At 38.9% G+C, this 12,959-nt stretch overlaps 4 protein-coding genes across 4 annotated transcripts; 1 reads left to right on the top strand and 3 right to left on the bottom strand.

Annotated features, from left to right (window-relative positions):
- Window positions 1–1,704: 1,704 nt before the first annotated feature.
- On the top strand, window positions 1,705–3,380 carry LOC101301448. The gene is made up of 4 exons (XM_004290341.1): window positions 1,705–1,736; window positions 1,887–2,243; window positions 2,746–2,853; window positions 2,936–3,380. Exons 2-4 carry the CDS (start codon window positions 1,917–1,919, stop codon window positions 3,212–3,214), a joined length of 714 nt encoding a protein of 237 aa, XP_004290389.1. The 5' UTR covers window positions 1,705–1,736; window positions 1,887–1,916; the 3' UTR covers window positions 3,215–3,380.
- A 440-nt stretch (window positions 3,381–3,820) lies between these two features.
- LOC101301156 lies at window positions 3,821–4,905 on the bottom strand. The gene is made up of 3 exons (XM_004290340.1): window positions 4,862–4,905; window positions 4,598–4,694; window positions 3,821–4,266 (listed from the first exon to the last, which is right to left on the bottom strand). The coding sequence occupies exons 1-3, from the start codon at window positions 4,864–4,866 to the stop codon at window positions 3,868–3,870; spliced, it is 501 nt and encodes a 166-aa protein (XP_004290388.1). The 5' UTR covers window positions 4,867–4,905; the 3' UTR covers window positions 3,821–3,867.
- Window positions 4,906–5,941: 1,036 nt separating this feature from the next.
- On the bottom strand, window positions 5,942–7,323 carry LOC101314826. The gene is made up of 4 exons (XM_004292412.1): window positions 7,035–7,323; window positions 6,551–6,814; window positions 6,319–6,468; window positions 5,942–5,993 (listed from the first exon to the last, which is right to left on the bottom strand). Exons 1-4 carry the CDS (start codon window positions 7,280–7,282, stop codon window positions 5,942–5,944), a joined length of 714 nt encoding a protein of 237 aa, XP_004292460.1. The 5' UTR covers window positions 7,283–7,323.
- A 1,173-nt stretch (window positions 7,324–8,496) lies between these two features.
- Window positions 8,497–10,932, bottom strand: LOC101314540 (cell division cycle-associated protein 7-like). The gene is made up of 5 exons (XM_004292411.1): window positions 10,646–10,932; window positions 10,335–10,571; window positions 9,253–9,336; window positions 9,057–9,186; window positions 8,497–8,784 (listed from the first exon to the last, which is right to left on the bottom strand). Exons 1-5 carry the CDS (start codon window positions 10,930–10,932, stop codon window positions 8,497–8,499), a joined length of 1,026 nt encoding a protein of 341 aa, XP_004292459.1.
- Window positions 10,933–12,959: the final 2,027 nt, after the last annotated feature.

Genomic DNA, 12,959 nt, shown 5'->3' with positions numbered 1-12,959 from the left:
TATTACATACTTTAGCCGACGAATATCTTAAATGTTTTGTCGGCTAAAGTCTCAGATTATGGTCGATGACGTCTTCTGTCGTCGGCTAAATACTGGGACAATAGCCGACGACGTTTTCTAGTTTCGTCGGCTAAAGTCATCACCGAAGCCTCTTTCCCGACGAAACTATAGTCGACGAAGGCTTGTCGGGTAAGATCTTAGCCGACGAATTTAGCTAACAGGCCGACGAAACTTTTGCGTCGGCTAAAGTACTTGTCCTGGTAGTGTGTGAGAACATCATTAGGGCCAATATGTTTTGTAGATGCTAAGACAGGTTGACCATCTACATCCCTAAAAACAAAGCTTGAAGAGGCAGGGTGACTCTGAACAGATCCATCAAAATTAAGCTTAAGTGTCTGAGGAGGAGGAGCATGCCAACGAATAGGCTTAACAAACCTGTAAAACCTCTTAAGGTAAGTTGCATTTACAGTAGCATAATATCAAAAAAGTTTCTCTGCAGAGTAAACTAACATTTTTAAGATGGACAGAACAATTTCTAAAGATTAGGTCATTTCTTGCTTTCCAAAGAGAGTACGCTGTAGTAATCACAATTTCTAAAAAAGATATAGAAGGAGTAACAGTTAAGGATTGTAGCCAGTGCAAAAAGGAATTAAAAAGATGAACTTGAAAGTTAGGGAAAGTTAACTGCCAAATTTGTTGAGCAAACCTGTAATGTAGTAAAAGATGATCAGCAGTTTCTAAGGTAGAGTGACAAAAAGGACAGCTTCTATCAATCTGCAAATTAGTATAGAGTCTACCTCTCGTAGAAAGTCTACTTCTAATGAGTTGCCAAGCAAAAACTTTAACTTTAGGTGGAATACGGAGCTTCCACATTTTCTTTAAAAGAGGGGTTTGAGAATGAGCTTCCAGATTTTGAGTCAGTAGACGAGAGGCTCAGCTAATAGTGAAATGTCCATGGCCAGTGAGACCCCAATTCAAATGATCATTTTGAGGAAAATAAGGGAGAGGAATTACCTAGACATGTTCCACTAGCTACTTCTTGGGGTAAAACGGCAGAAAACTTCTAAAGATTTCACTGTTGGTTTGTAATATAGTTAGCTACTGTTTCAAAAATATTCATATATTCATGTTGGTTTTCAGGAATGAAATTTAGTAAAGGAGAAGGATCGATAAGCCCAATTAAAGAGCAAACAATTCACTTTCTTTCCGTCTCCAATAGTCAATCTCATTCCCTGTTTCAAAAGGTCTCTAGAGTCTAAAATTCTTTTCCAACCAATTGAGCAGTGAGCTTTTTTTCTTGCAGTCCAAAAATTTTCTCATCTAAGGATTTTATAGCTTTTGTTAGAGAGAGCGTTTCAAATGATTTAACCTTTTAAAGTTTTTTTTTTCTTTTATAAGAAACCACTTAATTTTTGCAAAACCAAACATTGGCTTACGATTTCAACAATCAATCCCATAGGTCCTTAAGCATCATAAAATTTTCTCAATCAACATGCCTATGCCTTAAAGAGGTAAATATCTCTTGAAAACTTGCCGCGTAAGCAACATCAACTTCCATAACCGCTTCTTGGACAAGATCCAACACATATGCCTGGATAACCGTTTTGGCGCGTCTCGCATGAATAATTACTAGCAATACAGCACCACCATCCCTATAATCTTCCTAATTTCCTATTAGGTTTGATTAATTAATCGAGTCAATTTGAGACTTGGTTCTTTCTCGTCTCGTTTTTTAGGTTTGTTGCCATATAATTCTTGTTTTTCTCTTCGTCGTCTATTTTGTGTATTAATCTATTATCTCCGACTGTTATGAACATTGTATGGATCGCCAGGAAAGGTTTAAGTATATGCAAAATGGTTAATGGTTTGTATTTTGATTGATTCAGATTGGTGAAGGTGAAGTCTCCAAGATCATCATGGGGACGAAATCGAAATCGAAGAGGAAGATGATGATCGTGATCATGGTGTTGTTGGTTACGATGATGATGATGATGATGTTTGTTGCGGATGCTGGAAGTGATACAAATGGTGTGTTTGATCCTTGCTCAGATGCAACAATCCAAAGATGGGACGGTTTTACATTTGGTCTTGCGTTTTCAACCAAAGACTCGTTCTTTTCCAATCAGACTCAACTTTCGCCCTGTGATAAGCGTCTATCTCTCTCAACTGCACAACTTGCTCTCTTTCGACCCAAAGTCGATGAGATCTCTCTCCTTTCCATCAACAGTAGCAACTTCAATCCGGTATGAAAACTTAGCTCATCATTTAGTCGAAAATATAAGATAGATTTAACTGTGTGTGTTCATGTATGTTATGACCTCTATTTCTGAACTTGCAGTCTCAATACTCAGATTCATTAACTTGATTCTACCACTTCCGCATAGATTTGTGAGACTAATCTTACATTAGAGCATAGAGAGATTTTGAGTGTGCCAGAATCCATTGCATTTGCATAGAAGTTATATATTGAAAATGATTTTCATATCATACGGTTTAGACTTTCTGGGACTTACTAATGATGCATAGCTGTTAAACAAAAAAAACAACAAAATGATGCACAGAAAAGCAAGTTTACAGTGCTTCATGTGTAAACACATTTCAAGATTCTTCCTCAGAAAACACTTGAAGTGTTTCTAACTTGGAAGCAAGGCGCAACTAGTCATATACCTTGACATATCAGTAGTATTTTTACAAATTCTCTTCAAGATTAAAGTTAGATTAAAGGCAAATCTCATGAGTTCTCAGGCCAGGGCAGGCGGGTACATGGTGGCATTTGCTGGACGCAAGTATGCAGCAAGATCACCCCCAATATTGGTTGCTGATGACTCGAATACCATAACTAGTTTCACCTTGGTACACCCTCCTAGCCAATATCGATGTATTTCTCGCTTCCATTCTTGAAGCAGTTTTGAACTCTGACTTTTGTTCGGTACAGGTACTTGAATTCGACAGGGGTATTCTTCAAAACTTGTACTGGAAGAAATTTGGGTGCAAAGCATGCTCTGGGGATTACTCTGTCTGCCTTAATGGTGAGGACTGTGCTGTACCAAATTCAAAATGCAAAAGCAATGGTGGGAGTTTTGACTGCAATCTGAGCATACAGTTAACCTTCTCAGGAACAGACAAACATCTTCAAGTTCTTAACTCATGGTATGAGGTGAAAAAATTACAAAGTTACTCGCTCTACAGCCTATTCAAGGATTTTCTGATATGACCAACCCGCTGGTAATGAAAGGTAAGATTGTGCTAGTATTAGGAGGGAAAATTCTTCCTAACGGAAGCCTATACTGAAGTATGTAATTATATTCAGTGAAGAGTTATGCAGATCATGAATGGTACTTACATAGCACATTACAGGCTGATTACATTATGTTAACAAAGTAAAGTCAATTCAGCCAAGCTCGTAACCTGTATGGGACAAAATGACTCGATTTGTACAAGAAAAAAGGTTGCCGTTTTGGCAAGTTCCTGACTTTATAAAACGATTTTTGTTTGCGACTGCTTTGAAGTATGTAATGAACTATGTGGTTGGAAATGTTATTTCTCATTCTGGATGCAGAATCACAAATATACATGCCTCAGAAGACTAGATATTACTGATACTCCCATGTACTACAGAAACTGCAACTTTGTTTCTTTTTTTTCTTCTTTTTTTCTTTTTTTTTTCTTTTTGAGATCACAGAACTGCAATTCAAGAAAATTTTCCATATGCAATATCAGTTATCCACAAAACATTAAACCGCCCTGCTAACAAAAAAGGAGTATCAGACATAATAAGTGTTTGGTTTCTTACTACCTTTCACCAACTGTTCCAAGACTATTTGCAATACTTCAGGGAATCATGTCAAATTTGTCACCTAGAAACGATTAGTTCCTCCTCATCCTTGTGCTCCTTCTTGGTTCCTTTATCGTCTCACCATCAACAACATCACCAGCAGCTTCTAGGTTACCCAGGTCTTCTGCAACAACATGTGCAATACTCATCCTTGTGCTCCTTCTTGGTTCCTCATATGATTCACCATCAACATCACCACCAGCATCTAGCTTGCCTATGTCTTCTCCACCAACAAGTGTACCACTCATCCTCATACTCATTTTTGGATCTTTCTTTGTCTCCCCATCAACATCACAAGCAATAGTAGCAGCATGTAGCTTGCCCACGTCTTCTGCAGGAACATGCTCACTACCCAAGAAATTCACATATTTCCCCATGAGGTATCCCTCCTCCATTTCTTTGTTGATATCATCATGCATTAAATCCTGTGTCTGTATAAGAATCATATTAATGCCAGTGCACTCAAGGATTGTCTCTGTATAAGCATCATACGTATGAAGTATGCCACACTTATAACCCAGTTTTATGAACTGATGCACGAAAAGAATTTTGTCATTGGTTCCACTAGTCAGGTGTTTTTTTTAACCTTCTGGTCTTTCCCTTCCACTATGTAAACAAAAGATATGATACCCAAACTGTGGACTGAATGAATGTATGTGTACATGCATGTGTGTGCACTATAATGCATTATCCCTTCCATTTGTTTCTTTCAAAAAAGTATAAGGAAACCATCATATCTGGCATCAAGGATCTGTGGCTTACCTTCCTCTTCAAGCAGACACTGCAGTTACAGATACCTCGACAAACAGGGCACACCCAATCAGGATTTTGTTTGGCTTCAATCACAATCTCTCCATATCTGTGGAAATTGAAAAGTAATGAGTGCTAACAACTGAATTAGTGGCATGTCTTGGAAGCCTGTTGTAACTTGTCCTCAAGGTATGGGTAATACTTTTCGTTCTTATTGAAATGAAAATAGAAACTAAGAAATTTAAAGAAAGAGATAAATGAAATAAGAAAACCTACCTCATATCCAAGCAATCTCCACAAAATTGCCCTTGAACCAAGTCACATTTGCTGCAATGTGTAAGATCACCAAGAGTTCTCTGCCTGAAAGGAGTCATGTCATGGTCCAGCAAATTTTACCAAGTGAAATTACAACTTTATGTAGCAACTAAAAAGCAAGCTTGACCAAGCAAATTTAATCAATTGAAAGGACACATTTATGCAGCAAAAGCAAGCTTGTATAACACCCTAGATATGTAGTATGATGAACCCAATTAACAATAGAATGAGCTCTTTTACTACATAATTGGAGGGATACTATCATTAGTTGGATTATAAAGGGATCCTCAAGTCTTGTGGCAATCTTAGATTCAGAAAAATAAATTTACTCCAGTACAAAAGAATAATACTTGCAAGAACCAGGCAATAAACTGCAAGACTGAAGAAGAAGGAAGAAAAAATTCCTCCAGAAAAGAACTAAATGTGATGATAAGAAGACTCTGTTGGACAAGCCACTTGACCGAGCTGAATCTGCCTACGTAACATGACGAGGCTATGCTTTGTAGATGTGCAGTAAGTTGTTTCTAAACCCTTGAAATGTTCTACATAACAGGAAATATCTTATTGTTCCTAGCATATTACTATGAATTAAGTTGGTTCATCTTCGTTTTACTCATAATAATATACATAAAAATGTCAGCTGCAGGAATCAACCACTGCACTGCAATACTTATACAAGAATAACAAGTAGGAACAAGATTATGGAAAGACCGTCAACTGTATTACCAAATCACAGTTGGAAGGATAAATGAGAGTTTTTAATTGTTGGCTCAAGTAACTTGTATAATTGAAAGCTTATACCCTTGATAGGTTTTGGGAAAAAAACAAAAAAAACAAAACAATATGTAAAGGAGCTCTGGAACATCTATGAACAATCTATGGATATAAAGCCTCAAATATAATAAAATATCCGAGCGGAAAGAAAAAATATAGACATTCATTACAACATATATTTCAATGCAATGCTTCAGACTATATATCAACAAAACAGCTAGCACAGAGAATCTCAGAGATATACATCAGTTCGAGTTCTGATTTGAATCAGAATTGAAGTTGCTTTCCCTGGTGCTCAGGGAAACCTTTTACAGGAATACTACATATGACAAACAAGCCAGTGCAAAGAATATCTGTCAAGTCTATGTAGTAAGTCGGAAAAGCTCAAAAGACTTGAGACCTAAACTAGTTGTAAGAAATTTTTGCAACATTTATCATGTTAAAATTGGACATGGATGTTCAAAAACATCATACAAGATCTGTCATCATCATCAAGTTAATACATCAATTAATCTGTCTAAAATATCAATTCTTTTCAGTATTCAACAAGAGATACTCAAATGAGCACCATTGCCCTTCACTGTATATAAACACCAAACACAACAAGAAAAAAAAGAAGAAGTAAGAAACCGCATAACCTATACCTGCATTGGTGACAAGTTTCATCCTTCACCCCATCATCTTTTCCACAGTCATCCACCAAGGACTCTCCCTCGGCACTCTCTGAGTCTGAGGGCTCCCTCTCCTTTTTGGGAGTAGTTTCCACATAACTCACCGGAGCCACATCTCTCAACCTACAAAAACAACCAATTCTTCAAATATAATCCTTTGTCAAATCTTCATATCTAATACTGAACCAAAACAAGGATGAATCACCTAGAAGAGCGCCTCGGTGGAGACCCAGAACTCGCAATTCGTACGCGAACTTTCACCTCAGAGTCAGAGTCAGAGTCCAACTCCAAGTCTGAGCCTGAGTCTGATGATGAGTCATCAGTTTCAGAATCAGAGTCAGAGAACCTTCTCTTCCTATTGGGATTTCCCACATTTTCAGAACGGTCCCTCCTCACTCTTCTTGCTTTTGGTTCATGTGAGACCTTCCTTACGGTTTGATCATAGTTTACAGGAGCCACATTCTGCAACCTGAATTCATAAACATACTCAAAACCTAATTCTCAAAAAACGCAAAAAAAAAAAAACTCAAAACTACTTTCTTCAATCACCTTGCAATTCTTTCCTACTTTGTGATTACCATACAAGCCCAATTTTGTTACTCTGCAGAAATTTACTTGAAATTTTTTACTTTTTTACTGGACCGAAACGAGTTCATGACATATGAAAATAGGGAAATTGGGGATTTTACCTAGAAGAGCGCCGTGTGGGGAATTGGGCTTTGGGCTGATCAGAAGGAGGATTAGTCCGGCGAGGGCGTTTGGGAGGGTTAGGTTTGAAGGAGTGGATCTGGCGCGAAAGGTCGAAAATGCCCATGTTCTGCATTCTCGCCCGGTTCTCTTTGATCCTCTGCTCTCTGATTTTCTCGTAGTCGGAGACCGCTGCGGTTCCATTCTTGGCGCCGTCGTCTGATCCGCCTCTGGTTCTGGGGACCACCATCGTGATCTGGGTTACTGTGGAAACGAAACGACAGTGGTTTTGTGCGTGTGAGAGAGAGAAAGAAAGTCTCGGGTAAAGAAGGGGTTGTTTTGGCGGGAAAGGGATGTGAGCGTGACACGTGTAAGGCCAGCGTGGCGGATTTATAATTATTATTATTATTGTGTTGATCCGACCAAGAATCCAATACCAAAAACCCAGAAAGAGGATTCCACCCGCCATAACGTTGATGAATGATGAGAGACCCTTAAGTTTTAGGAGAGCAACAGAATAATCCATCGATATAAAATCGACACATTTGGACAGGCCGGAGACAATCTTAGAGCAACTTCAATAGTTCGATGATGTTGTCATTTTAAGTGTCCACATGTCAAATGACTCATTTGTTAGAGTTGTTCATTTAACCGAGCTTAAAACTATTTAAATTTGAAAGTATTAAAGTATGATTCAATATCATTTAGTCTAATGATATAGTCTTCTATTTAATAAGTATGAGATTATGAGTTCAACTCACAGTTATAATTTACCTGATAAAAAAAAATATATCTAAACTATGGGCAAATATGGAAATGATAGTATTTTGGAATTAAGACTTTTGATCGAGTGAGCGGACATGTCACATAGGCTGCCTTAGCCAAGATATTATCTTAGCCTAGTGACAAAAGCAAAGCAAATGTAAGTGTAAAATAGCGTGGAAGGCTGGGATAGACGTTGCTCTGACATATGCCACGAAATCTAACAAGAGTCCCCCAAAATTGATAACTCCTTCCCCTGGTCCTGGTGTAGTTTGAGAGGTTTCACTCAGCCACTTCTTTGCCCAACAACTCAATAACCAGGTAAATCACAGTTCTGGCTCAAGCATCACATGAAGCTTGTGTGCAGGTTTCAAGAATAGCAACTCAGTGAAGATAATCAAGCAACGGAAAAATAGATATACCTGTTTCTTTTCATTTTCAACATATAAGACTAGATATTAGTCCTATTACTGATAATGCCATATTTCCATGAATACGATTACAATTCAAGGTAACATTTACTCCGCAAAAATATCAGCCCCCAGTATGGCTGCACTGTTCCTGCTGACAGAAAGGAATAATTGTGTTCAAAATGTGTTGGGGGCCAAACGATGTGCTTCATGTCAAACTTTCACCAGCTAGTTGATTAACTATTTGCAAGAAGACAGGCTTCATGTCAGTCGAGCTATGATCCAGAACTATTTAGGTCTTCCTCAACCTTGTGCTCCTCCTTCTCGACTTTTCCTTTGTCTCACCTTCAACAGAATCCCCAGCAACTCCAGAACCGGTATCATGTATGTTACCCATATCTTTGGCAGCAACAGGCTGAACCTCTTCCATTTCTTTTTCCCCTGCTACTTGTCCATCTTCTGTTTCTTGTTTCATATCATCCTGCACTGATTCCTCTGCACCTGAGGTTTCTGATTTTGGTTGGGAACGACGGGTTTGAATAAGATAATGTGCCACAGACTTGTAACCCAGATTTATGACCTGATAAGTGAGTATAAATTTAGCCATTAGTTCCCATGCTGAATATTGACTTGGTTTTTCCTTTTCAATTGTGTGTATGTGTGTGGTTCTGCGTGTTGTAAACTTGTAATGCATTATTTTCTCTCTTTATTCAAAAAGCAATAATGGGGATATCAGGTAATCAAATTATAAGCATTCAACCGAAAACAAAAGAAAAGAGAACAATATAACTCAAAACAACTAAATAACCATATATACTTGCATGCATAAGGTTGATAGTTGATAGTGCTAACCTTCCTATACAGATTACCAGTGGGCTCCCAACCTTTTTCTTTACGGCAAAGACTGCAGTTGCAAATACCCCGACAAACAGGGCAAACCCAATCAGGATTTTTGTTGGCTTCAATCACATTCTCACCATATCTGTGGAATTTGCTATAGATTAATGCATGATCTCATTTAAAGTGTAAGCAATATAGAAGAAGTCACCTCATGTATAAGCAATCTCCGCAAAACTGCCCTTGAACCAAGTTACATTTGCAGCAATGTGTATGCTGACCAAGAGTTTTCTGCCTGAAAGAAAGCATGACATGACATGTCAAAGCAAAATTTACCAAAGAGACGGGTCACCTTTGAGTAACAACTAATTTAAAAGTTCATCAACACACACGTAAAGGCACATTAAATAATAGCCAATATAAAGATATGGTCATGGGATTTTGAGAAAGACTTGAAAGGAATATATATCTACTTTTGCTATAGTTAAAGGGAAAGTGCCCAAATGCACAAAAACATGGTCAATGGATCTTCAAGTTCCTTTCCATTCTCAACTCACAGAAGAAAAGTTTGTTGAGTGTACATACGAGAATGAAATATACATAAATCATGAATAAGATACTGCAAGGAATCAATAAACTGAAAGACTCAGATGAAAAAAACGGCTTTTAAGGCTACATTAATGTCTATCCATGTAAACTAGTCGATGAATTAAGAGTGTTGGACAACCATGTTAAAATGCCACACAGTATTGTGTATAGGTTTATTACATCAAGCTTATAGCCACACAGTAACCATATAGGAATAAATCTAAGATCAATGAGGAGTAGAAAGAGGATGAACTTGGAAATTGAGACAAGTTTATAAAGTTTTGGAACAGTTTGGGAAAAGCTCTGCATATAGCATGAATTTAACAAACAAAATCCAAGAATAGCATAACACACTAGATGTTTACGGTTCTGACAAGAATCACACTATCACAGTGAAATCTTGCAGGACTCATGTCTAAAGAAATCTGATACAGACTTTAACTGTAGTTAGCAACTTAGCATAAAGTAATTTTTCACTAGAATCGTTGTAATGTGCACTATAGTTATCCCACATAACTAGCACGAAAAATCTTGGCATGTTCATCAAACCAATACTAGACAATCAGTTAAGTTGATTCAGCTAATCACACTGCCTATACTAACTCGACATTATATCCACAGTCAACATTATCAAAACACAACCAAATCAAGTTAGCACATTCAATAATTCAAAGCAAATCAAAGCGAGAAATCGAGCTGAGCTACCTGCATTGGTGGCAAGTTTCGCCCTTAACCGGATCATAGATCCGCTTCCTGTCTTCTCCATACCCATCAACCGAGAGCTCCCAAGTCTCCTTGCAATCCCCCAATAGCCTTTCATCTTCATCTGTATAAATCTCCGGCCTTTTCCCTTCCTTAATGTTAATCTCACTGTTCCACGTGGACTCCCTCTTCCCTTTGGGCCTAATCTCCACATAGCTCACCGGAGCCATAGTCTTCAACCTGAAATCCAAAACCCTAATTTATCAATTCACCAAAATCTTGAACAAAAAAGCTTCGAGATTTGGGGGTTTTACCGGGAAGAGCGCCTTGCTGGGGAGAGAGGGGGTTTCGGATTGGTCTGATCGGAGGGGTCTTTCGGCAGACGGCCGCGGCGGGGTTTTGAAGCGGCGGAGGGTTTGGACTTGAGCTTCTGCGCAAGGTCGAAAAGGCCCAGCTTCTGCATTCGCTCCTTGTTCGCTTTGATTCTTTGGTCTCTGATTTGCTCGTAGTCTGTGACCTCTGCGGTTGCATTGTCTCCGGTTGCGGTTTCTTCGTCGCCGTCGTCGGCGGGTTTGGAGCCTCCGGTTGATCGGGCCACCATTTATGGCGGTCGGAGGAAATGAAGGAGCTTTTTGGGCGCGTGTGAGCGCGTGTGAAAATGCGAGGATATGGGGAGTCTCCAAGATGGGTTGTATTGGCGGGAAGATGGGTATATATTGGCGGGAGGGTGCTGCATTTTTAATACAATCATGAAATACCCATTCGGTCAAAAACAACAAAAACAAACCTCATTACAATGAAAATTTTATTTTTGTGCCCGTTTCAATGATGTTTTAAAAAAAGATGTTATTACCCATGTAACTAAACCACACAATTTTTATCTCTCTCTCTCTTTCTCTTTTTCCCGATTTGGTTTTCCTCTCTCTCTCTCTCTCTCTCTCTCTCTCTCTCTCTCTGACACAACCCACCCCGAATTTCACCCTGAAACCCAGAGTAAGTCGTGCGGGGACCACCTCCAAGGAAAATTTACTGAAAAGATTAAGAAAATCTCCCTTGCAGATGGACAACCCTAACTCGAAAATTTCATATTACACTCTTAATTTAACACTTCTGAACATCACATAATATACAAAAATTCTAAAGTATTCAGAGCTACTAAACACAAGCGGAAGCAAGAAAATATGAGTAGGTTGAACAGGTAACCTACTGATGAAAACTGGCAGAAATGCGGGTGACTATGCCTCGCCTCCTACTAGATCCAACCCGAACTCTGCAGACTGGGCAATTTAAAACGAAAGGCCCAGGGGAAAACATTTGAAAACCGTTAGAGTGAGTGGACAAAAATAAAATAATAAATAAAATATTTATGTTTCCCCAAATTAATTTCTAAGGAAAACTCGGATGCATGCCGCAAGCGATAAAACTTTTATCCCATAAAAAATCGAGCCTCTCAGACTCTATAATATATGTATGTATTTACACTCGTCCATACTCCCTATATAAATTCATGGGCTACTACGCTCGCGTCCAACGCTCACGTCACGCCTTAATGCGGTGCTACACTACGCCATCAATGTGGACAGACGGGTGTATAAATATGTGTCCATACCCCCTATATGAATTAAACACTCAAATAGGGCTACTACGCTTACGTCCAACGCTCACGTCACACCATAATGCGGCTATATGCTACGCCATTAAGGTGGACAGACACATATGGCTAGCTAGCATTTTCTATACATACTCTCTCATATATACATATTTATATTCACCGAAAATCCCATTTTCGGTAACTCTCTCTCAGAGAAATAAAAGCGTCAAAATTAATTGACGTCAAAACTCCAACAAAAGAAAATGTTCAATCATGAACCATAGCATGCATATTATTTCAAATAAAAGTCCACTCACAAATTAGGCCTAAGCCTGATGTCGATCTGGGGCCTCGTCTGCTCGAGCCTCCTCACGTCCTGTTCCAAATATAATATTAATTTCCCAACCAATAATCCAATATTTAATCAAAATAGGCAAAATTACCCGAGAGCCATAAATACGCTCATCATTGCCTAACTTCGATATTCTTACATCGGAACGATCCGAACTTAAATATCATACTCAACAGTCGTAAATACAACCTCCTCAAAATACGACTTAAATCTTACGGCCGGATTCTACATTAATTAACCGCCAAAAATACCAAACTTCGGAAATTCACAAACCTATCCAAATCTCATCCAAAAATTCCAAAATTCACCTCAATAATATCCTCTTAATATTCTACATCAAAAACCACAAAATTTCCCAAAACAGCGGCGGCGCCGCCGGCGGCCGGCGACCAACTCCGGCGACCTGCAAATGCTATCAAATTTTAACAGAATCTTCCTCTCAATCTCCTCTACAACTTTCATGACCAACACATCACCCAATTCCAAGCCTAACTAGGCTAATCGAACGAAAACAACTTAAAAGCCTAGAAATTTCAACTCCACATTTCTCCTTACCTAGCTCAACAGGGAGGGAGCTGCTTGGAGGGGTTGTTGCACGGGAGGAGGGCTACAAAACCGTACCAAGCTTGCCCGGATTGGTGGCCGGAGGAGGAAGTTCCGACGAAGTGAAGCTTTGGACAGTCGG

Source organism: Fragaria vesca, linkage group LG2, assembly GCF_000184155.1.
Source record: "Fragaria vesca subsp. vesca linkage group LG2, FraVesHawaii_1.0, whole genome shotgun sequence".
Classification (NCBI taxonomy): Eukaryota; Viridiplantae; Streptophyta; class Magnoliopsida; order Rosales; family Rosaceae; genus Fragaria; species Fragaria vesca.
This window is presented reverse-complemented; position numbering and strand designations above follow the sequence as displayed.

Excerpts from the sequence above, each read along its gene's own strand:
- LOC101301448 (XM_004290341.1), top strand. The coding sequence starts at position 1,917 with ATGGGGACGAAATCGAAATCGAAGAGGAAGATGATGATCGTGATCATG. Across the intron at positions 2,244-2,745 it reads ACAGTAGCAACTTCAATCCG|GCCAGGGCAGGCGGGTACAT; the intron begins GTATGAAAACTT and ends ATGAGTTCTCAG. Across the intron at positions 2,854-2,935 it reads CCATAACTAGTTTCACCTTG|GTACTTGAATTCGACAGGGG; the intron begins GTACACCCTCCT and ends TGTTCGGTACAG.
- LOC101301156 (XM_004290340.1), bottom strand. Across the intron at positions 4,267-4,597 it reads GTGTCTGCTTGAAGAGGAAG|ACACAGGATTTAATGCATGA; the intron begins GTAAGCCACAGA and ends ATTCTTATACAG.
- LOC101314826 (XM_004292412.1), bottom strand. The coding sequence starts at position 7,282 with ATGGTGGTCCCCAGAACCAGAGGCGGATCAGACGACGGCGCCAAGAAT. Across the intron at positions 6,815-7,034 it reads CCCACACGGCGCTCTTCTAG|GTTGCAGAATGTGGCTCCTG; the intron begins GTAAAATCCCCA and ends TTATGAATTCAG. Across the intron at positions 5,994-6,318 it reads GAAACTTGTCACCAATGCAG|TATTCCTGTAAAAGGTTTCC; the intron begins GTATAGGTTATG and ends TGTCATATGTAG.
- LOC101314540 (XM_004292411.1), bottom strand. The coding sequence starts at position 10,932 with ATGGTGGCCCGATCAACCGGAGGCTCCAAACCCGCCGACGACGGCGAC. Across the intron at positions 10,572-10,645 it reads CCAGCAAGGCGCTCTTCCCG|GTTGAAGACTATGGCTCCGG; the intron begins GTAAAACCCCCA and ends TTTGGATTTCAG. Across the intron at positions 9,187-9,252 it reads GGAGATTGCTTATACATGAG|ATATGGTGAGAATGTGATTG; the intron begins GTGACTTCTTCT and ends CAAATTCCACAG.